Raw genomic sequence first — 14550 nt, 5'->3', positions numbered from 1 at the left:
GACCATTACTGCATGTAATAATTCAGATATGATTTCACTAAGGCCCTGTATAACTGCATTAAGCACAGTAAGAAGTCTCACAACACCAGGTTAAAGTCCAACAGACCTGTTGGACTTTAACCTGGTGTTGTGAGAGTTCTTACTGTGCTTACCCCAGTCCAACGCCGGCATCTCCACATCATAACTGCAGTAAGACATCCCTACTTCTAAACTCAAATCCTCTTGCAATAAAAGCCAATATATCATTTGTCTTCCTCATTGCATACTGCACCTACCTCTCCACTTTCATTGATTGGTGTATAAGCACACTACGAAATCATTAGTTAATCTCGTCTCATTACAGAGTGAAGGCACCCCGAGGTAGCAGTGATGATAATATGATTGAGTGTCACATTCAATTTGCAGGAGTAAGGAGTGGATCTAACACAAATGTTTTAAACTTAAATAAGGGCGATGATGACAGAGCTGAATAAAGTGAACCATGAAATTAAGTTAAAGGAAAGGCGAGTGGCAGACATTTAAGGAGATATTTCAGAATACTTAGAAAAGATACATTACAAAAAGTAAGAAACTAGAGGAAGAGCACACCCATCTGTGGCTAACTAAAGATGGTATCAAATTGAAAGAAAAAGCATATAATTCTGCAGTGATGAGCAGCAGGTCAAAATTTTTATTTATTAGTGTCACAAGTAGGCTTACATCAACATTGTAACGAAGTTACTGTGAAAATCCCCTATTCACCACACTTCAGCACCTGTTCGGGTACACGGAGGAAGAATTTAGCACCACCAACATACCAAACCAGCACGTCTTTTGAACTGAGGGAGGAAACTGGAGCACCCGGAGGGAACACACATAAACACGGGGAGAACATGCAGACTCCACATAGACAGTCAGTGACCCAAGCCAGGAATTGAACCTGGGTCCTTGGCACTGGGAGAGAGCAGTGCTAAGCACTGTGCAACTGTGCCGCCCAGTCATACTTTTACTAGGGACTAGGGTGTCATCAGTTGAGACTGCAACTCAGCAAATGAATAGCTGAAGAAATGTGACAGAGGGCCATAGGGTAGATAGCTCAAGACTTTGAAAGTGAACTGGGGAATGGTTTTTTTCCCCCGGGGGCTTGATACAGAAGGAAATAGGTTTGGGGCATGGAAGGGGGATGTGAATGGAGTGTGATAGGAGCAAGTGATCAAAGAAGACTTTACCTGTAATTGATACAATGGAAGTCGTAAGACCAGGTGAGAGGGCAAGTTCAAGGGGTGGTGGTGAGTTTACATGTCAGATGGGATAAAGGGAGATGAAGAGGGCAGTGAACTCAAGAAGTAGTACAGCATGGTAAGTTAAGATGGAAATTAAAATCATCAAGGATGAGAAATGTTTTGATACAAAGACTAAGAAAAGCAGTAAAGATATTTTGGTGAGAACATTTTTATCATGCTTGGGTAGGCGATAGATAATGCATACTTGCACACTGATAGCTCTCAAACTGGCGTAAGAGCCATTATCTTTTCCATCTGTTAAAATTAGATATTATCTGAGGAAAATAATAGAATTTCTAACTGCCAAATTTGAAAAAGATACAAAGTTTGCTAGGATACCATACTTAAAACTATGAGGATTTAAACTCATTGAATCAATAGCATATTCTGATAGTGGAAGCCTTCAACAACTTATCTTTATAAAGTGCCTTTAACATAATGAAACATACCAAAGTGTTTCACAGGAATATAATGAAACAAAGTATGACACCGAGCCACATGAATAGATATTAGGTCAAATGACTAACAGCTTGGTCAAAGAGGTAGGTTTTAAGGAGTATCTTAAAGGACGGAAGCGAAGTCGAGAAACTGAGACACAAAGGAGTGCATTTCAGAGCTTGGGACTAGGCAACTGAAGGCAAGGCCTCCAATGGTGGAAAATTATTAGCTGGAGAGGATTACAGATAGTGAGGGCCAAGTCCATGGAAGGATTTGAAAATAAGGATAAGAATATTAAAATCAACCTTATTTGTTATTTGCTCTGTGTGTGTTCTTGTTATGCTTCACATTGGCTGCCACATTTCATATTTTACAAAAGTTACTACTTAAAAGTACTTCATTAGCTAAAAAGTACTTTGAGACATTTGGAATTTATGAAATGTGCTATATAAATGCAAGTCTTATGACACACATTTAGTTTGTTTTCACAAAAATGAATAAAAAATGTGAAAGCTGCATTGTTATATCTATGATGTGGAGATGCCGGCGTTGGACTGGGGTAAACACAGCAAGAAGTTTAACAACACCAGCTTAAAGTCCAACAGGTTTATTTGGTAGCAAAAACCACAAATAAACCTGTTGGACTTTAACCTGGTGTTGTTAAACTTCTTACTGTTGTTATATCTAGCCATGCTTACATAACACAAAGCGACAAATTCAGTTTGTGAAAAGTAGAATTGTATTAATTATCTAATCTGAATGTTTACTAACAAATTATTGCAACTTTAAAATCAAATCTACTTACTAAACTTATGACAACTGACACTTAAGCAAAGACAAAGTTTGTTTTATGAGATACTTCACCGTGTTTTTGTAAATCAATACCATGATTTGAAACAACATGAGTAGGTAATTTTATTCTCCCTTCAGTGAGAGAAGGATCCAAAACAAAGAAAGACCCATATGAGGGAAAACTAGGAATGAAAATGCATCAAAACTATAACATTAACCATTGAAAAAGTTGCTAGCTCCATAGCACAGAAATTTATCACAGCTAAAAGAACTTACGCCACTGAAAAAAATTTTGGAATGGACCAGTGCTTTTGGTTAGCATATTTAAAATTAGGGCACAGTGGTGCTCTTGAGATCTGCAGCACTGTGCTCAGAGTCTGAAAGGAGTATTGTAGCCAAATTTAATCTTGCTCTCAACTGCTGTATTTTTAAAAAATTGTTCTTGAGATGTGGGCATCTCTGGCAAGGTCAACATTTGTTGCCCATCCCGATTTGCCCTCGAGAAGGTAGTGGTGAGCCACTTTCTTGTACTTCTGCAATCCATGTGTGTAGGTAAACCCACAGCACTCTTAGGGAGGAAACTGCAGGATTTTGATCCAGCTACAGTGAAGGAACAGCACTATAGTTCCAAGTTAGGATGGTGCGAGGCTTGGAGGGGAACTTGCTGGTAGTGGTGCTCCCATGCATCTCTCTACTGCCCTTGTCCTATCAAGTGATAAAAGTCACAGGTTTGGAAAGTTTGTTGTCCCTGGCACTGAGGCAGCAGTGTCAACCACTGAACCGCCCAAACACTTGCCTCACTGTTGTTCAATACTATTGTTCTTCTGAACGAACATTAACCATCTGTAGAGTCTGAATGCTTCCAAAATGTAAATCCCATGTCAAATACCTCTTACACATGTGGACAGGATAAGAAAGAAAGAGCTTGCTATCTGATATACAATTCTTCATTCACTTCCAGCCTTCCCATATTCCCTATACCACCATTTAAAAATAACACCAATCATACAATAATCAGTGAACTTCCCTCACTTCTTCCTTCCTAAGTTGCAAACACAGCATCCTACATGCAATTTTTTTCACAAAACCCTCCAAGTTGAAATAAAATCTCAAGTCTCCACAACTTCCAAACTGACCTTTGGTCCTTATCCTACAATCTTCAGGTTTTTAAAAACAAAGGTTATTAATCACAACTTCCTACATGAGAGAGGAGCGAGCCAGCACAGACAGGATGAGCAGGAGATGAGTGACCCAGTGCACACAGGACGAGCAAGTGCCAGCCACAAACAAATCTGCTTGGAAACAAGAAAGATCAAGTAACTGCATGGCTGAAGAATTGATGGGAGTAGAGCATTCCACTTTCTGGGACACTGGTACCAGTACCGCGACAGAAAGGCATTGAACCTGGGATGAGAATCCTAGCTGAAAGGATGAATCAGGTCGTAGAAAGAGCTTTAAAAATAATAAAGTGGAGGAGGAATTAGATACAAATAAAATAAAGTCTAAAATTGAGGCTTCAAGATGATTTAGACAAGTTGAGTAAGTGGGCAAATATATGGCAGATGCAGGCAGTATAACGTGGATAAATGAAGTTATCCACTTTGGCTGGAGGAATAGAACGGCAGAGTATTTTTTAAATGGTGATAGATTGGGGAATGTTGACATACAAAGGGAACAGGGTGTCCTAGTACATCAGTCACTGAAAGCAAGCATGTCAGCACAGCAAGCAGCTAAGGCAGCAAATGGGATGTTGGGCTTCATTGCAAGAGGATTTGAGTACAGGAAGCAAGGATGGCTTACTGGAGCTGTTCACGGCCTTGGTGAGACAACACCTGGAGTATTGTGTGCAGTTTTGGTCTCCTTATCTAAGGAAGGATATATTTGTCATAGAGGTCATGCAGCAAATGTTCACCAGCCTGATTCCTGGGATAGAAGGGTGGTCGTATGAGGAAAGATTGGGTCAACGAGGCCTGAATTGACTGGAATTTAGAAGAATGAGAAAGGATCTCATTGAAATGTATAACATTCTGACAGGGCTGGACAGAAATACTGTTTCCTCTGACGGGGTTGGGGGGTGGTGGTCTGGTGGACTGGAAAGAGAGAGAGAGAGTCTAAAACAAGAGCGGGGGTTACAGTCTTAGGATAGGGGGTGGGTCATTTAATGCTGAGATGAGGAGAAATTTAATCTTGTGGAATTCTCTATCACAGAGGGCTATGAAGGCTGAATCACTTGAATATATTTAAGAAAGAAATAGATTTCTAGACTCTAAATGCATCAAGGGTCATGGGGAGCATGCAGGAGTGTGGTGCCAAGTTAGAGGATCAGCCATGGTCATATTGAATGATGGGGCAAGCTCAAAGGGCTGAATCTTGCTTCTACTTTCTATGGTTTCTAAAGTTGGGAAAGAAGGATGAGAGCAAAATACAGACCATAAATGGTTTTCCTTAAGCACCTTAAAGGGGGAGGGTGAGCAGCCAGAGGTCGTTGTACATATTGGTACCAACGACACAGATAGAAGGTCCTAAAGAGTGAATACGGAGAGTTAGGCAGAAAGCTAAAGTGCAGGACCTCGAAGGTCGTAATTTCTGGATTACTGCTGGTGTCACGGCTAGCGAGAGTAGGAATAGGAAGATTAGGAAGATGAATGCGTGGCTTGAGAGCTGGTGCAGGGGCAGGGATTTAGATTTGTGGATCATTGGGATCACTTCTGGGGAAGGAATGACCTGCTCAAGAGGGTTACACCTGAACTGGAGTGGGACCAATATCCTGGCGGGGAGATTTGCTAGAACCACTTGGAGGGTTTAAACTAGTTTGGCAGCGGGGTGGGACCCAAAGCAGTAGGGAGACAGAAGAGAAGGTTGAGGACAGCACAGAAGTTAAAGAGAGCACATTAAGTAGTAAAGGCAGTGTCAATAATCTTTGCACGAGACAGATGAGGCAAAAGCAGGACAGAGAGCAAGGGAAGTCCAGATTAAACTGCATTTATTTTAAGGCAAGGGGCTTGACAGGCACGGCAGATGAACTCAGGGCATGGATGGGGACAGGGATATTACAGCTGTTACTGAAACATGGCTAAGGGAAGGACAGGACTGACAGCTCAATGTTCCAGGGTACAGATGCTATAGGAAAGATAGAATAGGAGGTAAGAGAGGAGGAGGAGCAGCACTTTTGATTAGGGAAAATATCATGGCAGTACTGAGGGGGGATATTTCTGAGGGTTCACCCACTGAATCTATATGGGTAGAACTGAGAAATAAGAAGGGGGAAATCACTTTGATAGGGTTGTACTATAGGCCCCCAAATAGTCAGCGGGAAATTGAGGAGCAAATATGTAAGGAGAATACAGATAGCTCAAGACAAAAATAGGGTGGTAATACTAGGGGATTTTAACTTTCCCAACATTGACTGGGACAGACATAGTAATAGAGGCTTGGATGGAGAAAAATTTGTTGAGTGTATTCAGGAGGAATTTCTCATTCAGTATATGGATGGCCCGACTTGACCCCCTCTTGGGAAATAAGGAAGGGCAGGTGACAGAAGTGTTAGTGAGGTATCACTTTGGGACCAGTGACCATAATCCCATTAGTTTTAAGATAGCTATGGAGAATGATAGGTCTGGCAAAAAAGTTAAACTTCTAAATCGGGGCAAGGCCAATTTTGATGGCATCAGACAGGAACTTTCAAAAGTTAATTGGGGGAGTCTGTTGACAGGCAAAGGTAAGTGGGAGGCTTTCAAAAATGTATTAACCAGGGTTCAGGATAAGCATTTTCCTCTTAGAATGAAGGGCAAGGCTGGTAGAAGTAGAGAACCCTGGATGACTCAGGATATTGAGGCCCTGGTCAAGAAGAATAAGGAGGCACATGACATGCATAGGCAGCTGAGATCAAGTGGATCCCTTCAAGAGTATAGGGGGTGTAGGAGTAGAGTTAAGAGAAATCAGGAGAGCAAAAAGGAGACAAGAGATTATTTTGGCAGATAAGGCAAAGGAGAATCCAAAGAGCTTCTATAAATACATAAAGGGCAAAAGAGTAACTAGGGAGAGAGTAGGATCTCTTAAGGATCAACAAGGTCATCTATGTGCGTGCAGATCCACAGAGATGATGAGATCCTAAATGAATATTTCTCATCAGTATTTACTATTGAGAAAGGCATGGACGTTAGGGAACTTGGGGAAATAAATAGAGATGTCTTGAGGAGTGTACATATTACAGAGAAGGAGGCGCTGGAAATCTTAAAGCGCATCAAGGTAGATAAATCCCCAAGACCTGATGAAGTGTATCCCAGGATATTATGTGAGGCGAGGAAGGAAATTGAGGGTCCCCTAGCAGAGATATTTGAATCATCGACAGCCACATGTGAGGTGCCTGAAGATTGGAGGGTGGCAAATGTCGTGCTTTTGTTCAAAAAGGGTTGCAGGGAAAAGCCTGGGAAGCCTCACATCTATAGTGGGTAAGTTGTTAGAAGGTATTCTGAGAGACAGGCATTTAGAGACGCAAGGACTGATTAGGGACAGTCAGCATGGCTTTGTGAGTGGAAAATCATGTCTCACAAATTTGATTGAGTTTTTTGAAGGGGCAACCAAGAAGGTAGATGAGGACAGTGCAGTTGATGTTGTCTACATGGACTTTAGCAAGGCCTTTGACAAGGTACCGCATGGTAGTTTGTTGCAAAAGGTTAAGTCTCACGGGATCCGGGGTGAGGTAGCCAAATGGATACAAAATTGGCTGGATGACAGAAGATGGTTGCAGAGGGTTGTTTTTCAAACTGGAGGCCTGTGACCAGCGGTGTGCCTCAGGGATCGGTGCTGGGTCCACTGTTATTTGTCATTTATATTAATGATTTTGATGAGAATTTAGGAGGTATGGTTAGTAAGTTTGCAGATGACACCAAGATTGGTGGCATAGTGGACAATGAACATAGAACATTACAGCGCAGTACAGGCCCTTCAGCCCTCAATGTTGCGCCAACCTGTGAAACCAATCTAAAGCCCATCTAACCTACACTATTCCAATATCATCCATATGTTTATCCAATGACCCTTTAAATGCCCTCAATGTTGACGAGTCCACTACTGTTGCAGGCAGGGCATTCCACGCCCTTACTACTCTCCGAGTAAAGAACCTACCTCTGACATCTGTCCTATATCTATCACCCCTCAATTTAAAGCTATGTCCCCTCGTGCTAGCCATCACCATCTGAGGAAAAAGGCTCTCACTGTCTACCCTATCTAATCCTCTGATCATCTTGTATGCCTCTATTAAGTCACCTCTTAACCTTCTTCTCTCTAACGAAAACAGTCTCAAGTCACTCAGCCTTTCCTCATAAGACCTTCCCACCATACCAGGCAACATCCTGGGAAATCTCCTCTGCACCCTTTCCAATGCTTCCACATCCTTCCTATAATGCGGCGACCAGAACTGTACGCAATACTCCAAGTGCGGCCGCGCCAGAGTTTTGTACAGCTGCAACATGACATCATGGCTCCGAAACGCAATCCCTCTACCAATAAAAGCTAACACACTGTACGCCTTAACAACCTTGTCAACCAGGGTGCCAACTTTCAGGGATCTATGCGCGTGGACACCGAGATCTCTCTGCTCATCCACACTACCAAGTATCTTACCATTAGCCCAGTACTCTGTATTATTGTTACTCCTTCCAAAGTGAATCACCTCACACTTTTCCGCATTGAACTTCATTTGCCACTTCTCAGCCCTGCTCTGCAGCTTATCTATGTCCCTCTGTAACCTGCAACATCCTTCCGCACTGTCCACAACTCCACCGACTTGAGTGTCATCCACAAATTTACTAACCCATCCTTCTACGCCCTCATCCAGGTCATTTATAAAAATGACAAACAGCAGTGGCCCCAAAACAGATCCTTGTGGTACACCACTTGTAACTGAACTCCAGGATGAACATTTCCCATCAACCACCGCCTGTCTTCTTACAGCTAGCCAATTTCTGATCCAAACCGCAAAATCACCCTCAATCCCATGCCTCCGTATTTTCTGCAATAGCCTACCATGGGGAACCTCATCAAACGCTTTACTGAAATCCATATACACCACATCAACTGCTTTACCCTCATCCACCTCTTTGGTCACCTTCTCAAAGAACTCAATAAGGTTTGTGAGGCACGACCTACCTTTCACAAAACCGTATTGACTATCCCTAATCAAATTATTCCTTTCTTGATGATTATAAATCCTATCTCTTATAATCCTTTCCAAAACTTTGCCCACAACAGAAGTAAGGCTCACTGGTCTATAATTACCAGAGTTGTCTCTACTCCCCTTCTTGAACAAGGGGACAACATTTTCTATCCTCCAGTCTTCTGGCACTATTCCTGTAGACAATGACATAAAGATCAAAGCCAAAGGCTCTGCAATCTCCTCCCTAGCTTCCCAGAGAATCCTAGGATAAATCCCATCCGGCCCAGGGGACTCATCTATTTTCACACTTTCCAGAATTGCTAACACCTCCTCCTTATGAACCTCAATCCTGTTTAGTCTAATAGCCTGTATCTCAGTATTGTCTTTAACAACATTGTCTTTTTCCTGTGTGAATACTGACAAAAAATATTCATTTAGCGCCTCTCCTATCTCTTCGGACTCCACGCACAACTTCCCACTACTGTCCTTGACTGGCCCTAATCTTACCCGCGTCATTCTTTTATTCCTGACATACCTATAGAAAGCTTTAGGGTTTTCCTTGATCCTACCTGCCAAAGACTTCTCATGTCCCCTCCTGGCTCTTCTTAGCTCTCTCTTCAGGTCCTTCCTGGCTAACTTGTAACGCTCAAGCACCCTAACTGAGCCTTCATGTCTCATCTTTACACAAGTCTCCTTCTTCCTCTTCACAAGAGATTCAACTTCTTTAGTAAACCACGGTTCCCTTGCTCGACCACTTCCTCCCTGCCTGACAGCTACATACTTATCAAGGACACGCAGTAGCTGTTCCTTGAACAAGCTCCACATTTCAATTGTGCCCATCCCCTGCAGATTTCTTCCCCATCCTATGCATCCTAAATCTCGCCTAATCGCATCATAATTTCCTTTCCCCCAGCTATAACACTTGCCCTGCGATATATACCTATCCCTTTCCATCGCTAAAGTAAACGTAATCGAATTGTGGTCACTATCACCAAAGTGCTCACCTACCTCCAAATCTAACACCTGGCCTGGTTCATTACCCAGTACCAAATCCAATGTGGCCTTGCCTCTTGTTGGCCTATCTACATACTGTGTCAGGAAACCCTCCTGTACACATTGGACAAAAACTGACCCATCTAAAGTACTCGAACTATAGTGTTTCCAGTCAATATTTGTAAAGTTAAAGTCCCCCATAACAACTACCCTGTTACTTTCGCTCCTATCCAGAATTATCTTTGCAATCCTTTCTTCTGCATCTCTGGAACTTTTCGGAGACCTATAGAAAACTCCCAACAGGCTGACCTCTCCTTTCCTGTTTCTAACCTCAGCCCATACTACCTCAGTAGAAGAGTCCTCATCAAACGTCCATTCTGCCACCGAAATACTGTCCTTGACTAACAATGCCACACCTCCCCTTCTTTTACCACCTTCCCTGGTTTTACTGAAACATCTAAACCCCAGAACCTGCAACAACCATTCCCTGCTCTATCCATGTCTCCAAAATGGCCACAACATTGAATGTGCAAACTCCACACAGACAGTGACCCAAGCCGGGAATCAAACCCAGGCCCCTGGAGCTGTGAAGCAGCAGTGCTAACCACTGTGCTACTGTGCCGCCCGCCCCTAGGAAATGAACAAAAAGTTTAGATAAATGCAAAAAATAGCAGAGGTGACACTAACAAGGAAGGATATAAAGAACAGCAAAAGGACATGAAGAAAGTACAAAGAACTACCAAGAATACTTAAGAGGTTGATAGTGGATGGGCAATGGCAAACATTTAAAGAACACATGGATGAACTTCAACAACTGTACATCCCTGTGGTGTAACAGTAAAACGGGGAAGGTGGCTCAACCATGGATAACAAGGGAAATCAGGGATAGTGTTAAAGCCAAAGAGGAGGCATATAAATTGGCCAGGAAAAGCAGTAAATTTGAGGACTGGGGGAAATTTAAAATTCAGCACAGGAGGACAAAGGGTTTAATTCGGAAAGGGGAAAATAGAATGTGAGAGTAAGCTTGCAGAAAATATAAAAACTGACTGCAAAAGCTTCTATAGATATGTGAAGAGAAAAAGAGGACTGAAGACAAATGTAGGTCCCTTACAGTTAGAATCAGTAAATTCATAATGGACAAAGAGATGGCAGACTACCTGAACAATTACTTTGGATCTGTCTTCACTGAGAACACAAATAACCTTCCAGAAATACTAGGGGTTAGAGGGTCTTGCATGTAGCAGGAACTGAAGGAAATCCTTATTAGTCAAGAAACTGTATTGGAGAAATTGCTGAGATTAAAACTCGATAAGTCTTCAGGGCCTAATGCTCTGCATCCCAGAATACTAAAGGCCCTAGAAATAGTGGATGCACTTCGTGATCATTTTCCAGCATTTTATACTCTCAAAGTGTTCCAATGGATTGGAGGGTAGCTAATGTAACCTGACTTTTTGAAAAAGGAAGAGAAAACGGGGAATTATAGAACAGTTAGCCTGACATCGGTGGTGGGGGAAATGCTGGAGTCAGTTATTAAGGATGTAATAACTGAGCATTTGGAAAGCAGTGACAAGATTGGTCCAAGTCAGCATGTTTTCACTGAAGGGAAATTGTGCTTGACAAATCTTCTGGAATCTTTTGAGGATGTGACCAGTACGGTGGATAAAGGTGAACCAGTGGATGTGCCTGGACTTCCAAAAGGTTTTTGACAAGGTTCCACACAAGAGATTAGTGAGCAAAATTAAAGTTTATAGTATTGGGTGTAATGTATTGATGTGGATTGACTGGTTGGCAGACAGGAAGCAGAGAGTGGGAATAAACAGATCCTTTTCAGAATGCCAGGCAGTGACTAGTTCACAATATTCACATTAATGATTTGGACGAAGGAATTGTATGCAATATCTCCAAATTTGCAGACGACACTAAGCTGGATGGCAGTGTGTGCTGTGAGGAGGATGCTAAGAGGCTGCAGGGTGACTTGGATAGGCTGACTGAGTGGGCAAATACATTATAATGTGGATAAATGATAAGTTATCCACTTTGGTTGCAAAAACAGGAAAGAAGATTATCTGAAGAGTGGCAGTTTAGGAAAAGGGGAAGTGCAACTTGACCTGGGTGTCATGATGGAACAGTTCCTGAAGGTTGGCATGTAGGTACAGCAGGCGGTGAGCAAAACTAATGGCATGCTGGCCTTCATAGCAAGAGGATTTGAGTATAGGGGGATGTCTTGCTGCAGTTATACAGGACCTTGGTGAGGCCATACCTTCAATATTGTGTGCAGTTTTGGTCTTCTAGTCTGAGGAAGGACATTCTTGCTATTGAGGGAGTCCAGCGAAAGTTCACCAGATGAATCCCGGAATGGCAGCACTGACATATGAAGAAAGACTGGATCAACTGAGCTTGCACTCACTGGAATTTAGAAGAATGAGAGGGGATCTGATAGAAACATAAAATCCTGATGGGTCTGAACAGGCTAGATGCAGGAAGAATGTTCCCAATTCTGGAGAAGTCCAGAACTGGGGGGTCACAGTCTAAGAATAAGGGGCAAGCTATTCAGGACTGAGATGAAGAAGAACTTCTTCACTCAAAGTTGTAAACCTGTGGAATTCTCTACTACAGAAAGCAGTTGGGGCCAGTTTGTTAGATATTTTTGAGGGAGAGCTGGACGTGGCCCTTGCGACTAAAGGGATGAACGGAAATGGAGATAATGCGGGAGTGGGACACTGAAAGTGCACAATAGCCATGATCATATTGAATGATGGTACAGGCTCAAAGAGCCGAATGGCCTACTCCTATTTTCTATGTTTTTACAAGAGGAGAAAAAAACCTGCAAAGGTCATCAAATGCAACACTTAAAGGTTTACAAGTTATTAAAATTAATAATTCAAACTGATAACTGATTTGATTGGATAAAGAGAAACTATTTCCTATGGTGTGAGAATCCAGAAGGGGCACATTTAGATCTAAGCCTTTCAGGGATGATGTTAAGAGACCTCTGTGCTGCATGACCACACAAACTAGTGGAAATCCAGAGCTCTCCCTCAAAAAGCTGTTGAGGATAGGTCAACTGAAAATCTCAGAATTGAGATGATTTTTTTTTTGCCTAACCAAAATCTATGAAATGAAGCTGGTGATCTAACTGAATGGCTGGAGGTGCTGAATAGCCTACTCAGATACCCAAGTTCAAAGACGGGCATACAAGTGCCATACAATCTCTTAATTACCTGAATGCAATCAGGCATAGACAATTAATGCAACCTTGCCAGAGTTGCCCATATACCAAGAAGGAATACTTTTTTTAAAAAATTGGTCCAATGAACCCAGCATGCAGATTGTCAAAATGCAATGATTCAAGTAGTCTCAGCCAGTTCGTCACAAAGCAGGTCACCAGGGGAGCTGGTGGTCGTCCAATTGTACAAATTTAAATAGGAATCTTTTATGAGCGGAAGAAGTTCACAATATGTAAAAGTAGCTGAGTATCGTGGGTGAAGACTGCGGGCTGAATAACTGAAACCTATGTTATTACATTGACAACAAAATAGTACAAACTGTGCTGAAACACTGCCGAAAGTACTTGCAAAGGCAAAACGTTTCAAACAAATTGATTGTTTGAGTTTATCACGTGCATTAGATGAGTCACCGCGTTTTTTTTTAAACGAAATATGTCATGGGAACAATCCATATAATACTTTTTTGAAGACGAAGAGTTACACCCACAATAAATCATTGGGATTTAGGGGAGCTTATCCGCTTTTAACACATCCCGGTAGTTTTTTTCCTGACACACCTTCATGGCAGGAAAATCCCACGTCTACTCGACGCCTGACTGGGAATTGGTGTGTTTATTCATGGCCTATAATGATCTGTCACAACCCTCCCTGGTTAACACTGCTAGAGAACCAGTCCATTATGGTATAAAAGCAAAATACTTCGATGAAGGGTCATCCAGACTCGAAACATTGGCTCTGTTCTCTCTCCACAGATACAGTCAGACCTGCTGAGATTTTCCAGCATTTTCTGTTTTTGTTGTAGAGAACAACCCTCCCTAGTTATTATAGTTTTCATCGCTGTCACACTAAGATTTACTTTGTTCAATACTAGACTCATTAACACGTTGATCTGGCTGGTCATTTTAAGTGACAACAACCTAAAGGTCGACATGAACGATCCCGGGTTTGTGCCGACCATTCCGATTTGAAGCGCTCTGCCTCACACTCCGGGCTTTATCCCAATGTCACTGATCGTTTCCCAGTAAAATTCACTGAGAAAAGCTTCCAGCTCCGAAGGAGCGGCCCGGCCCGGCTCAGCTCAGCCGAGTCCGCCAGCAACCGTCGCTCCACCGGACAACCGGCAGCATCATGGTCGCCAGGGCCTGTGCCGTCAACACCTGGCCCGGGCTCTCCATCCCTCCGGGCTCCAAGTGGGCCCGGGTCGAAAGCGAGACCCCGGCCTCCCCCAGCCCGGGAGCCCGGCCTCAGTACCGGGACTCGGCCCTTGTCTCCTTACCTTGGCCATTCCGCCGCCTGTTGTCCGCGCACTTTCCCCGGTTTGGAGGGGGTTTTTGCTGCTTCGGCTCCAGACAGGGACTATTTAATAAATCACTAATACGCTGATGGCCTTTGACCTCAACTAACTGCCGCTTTGCACAACTTAAAGCAGCCGTCCCACAGCAGTCGAAACTGGGGCAAAAGTCAACCGAAGCACCTCAGTAAAATAAATAATTTGACATATTTTAATGTCTGCCTTGTTTAAATATACGTCTCATTAGGCTGCGCTCCGTAACACAACTTGTCAGCATGACGTTTCTACCCGGCAGCTTCTGCTTTTCATCACAAATGTGTTTGCAAATCCTGTGGAAAATCAGCGACAGAACATCGCCCCGCCACACTCCCCATCAACACACTCCCCGCC

General features: G+C 42.9%; 1 protein-coding gene across 5 annotated transcripts in view; it reads right to left on the bottom strand.

Moving 5' to 3' along the window:
• The window catches only part of snx9b (sorting nexin 9b), a 237976-nt gene extending 223429 nt beyond the window's left edge, over positions 1-14547 (bottom strand). For 2 of the 5 annotated variants that reach the window (XR_013499657.1, XM_078229976.1), the window contains exon 1: positions 14146-14499. Coding sequence is in view for 4 of the 5 variants with exons in the window: in XM_078229976.1 (XP_078086102.1) it covers positions 14146-14154 (9 nt within the window). In the remaining variant the exon portion in view is untranslated. Of the gene's footprint in view, positions 1-14145 lie in introns of all 5 variants that reach the window. The other 3 variants (XM_078229971.1, XM_078229972.1, XM_078229977.1) reach the window with 3 other exon arrangements.
• Positions 14548-14550: the final 3 nt, after the last annotated feature.

This window comes from Mustelus asterias, chromosome 15 (genome assembly GCF_964213995.1).
Source record: "Mustelus asterias chromosome 15, sMusAst1.hap1.1, whole genome shotgun sequence".
NCBI lineage: Eukaryota > Metazoa > Chordata > Chondrichthyes > Carcharhiniformes > Triakidae > Mustelus > Mustelus asterias.
This window is presented reverse-complemented; position numbering and strand designations above follow the sequence as displayed.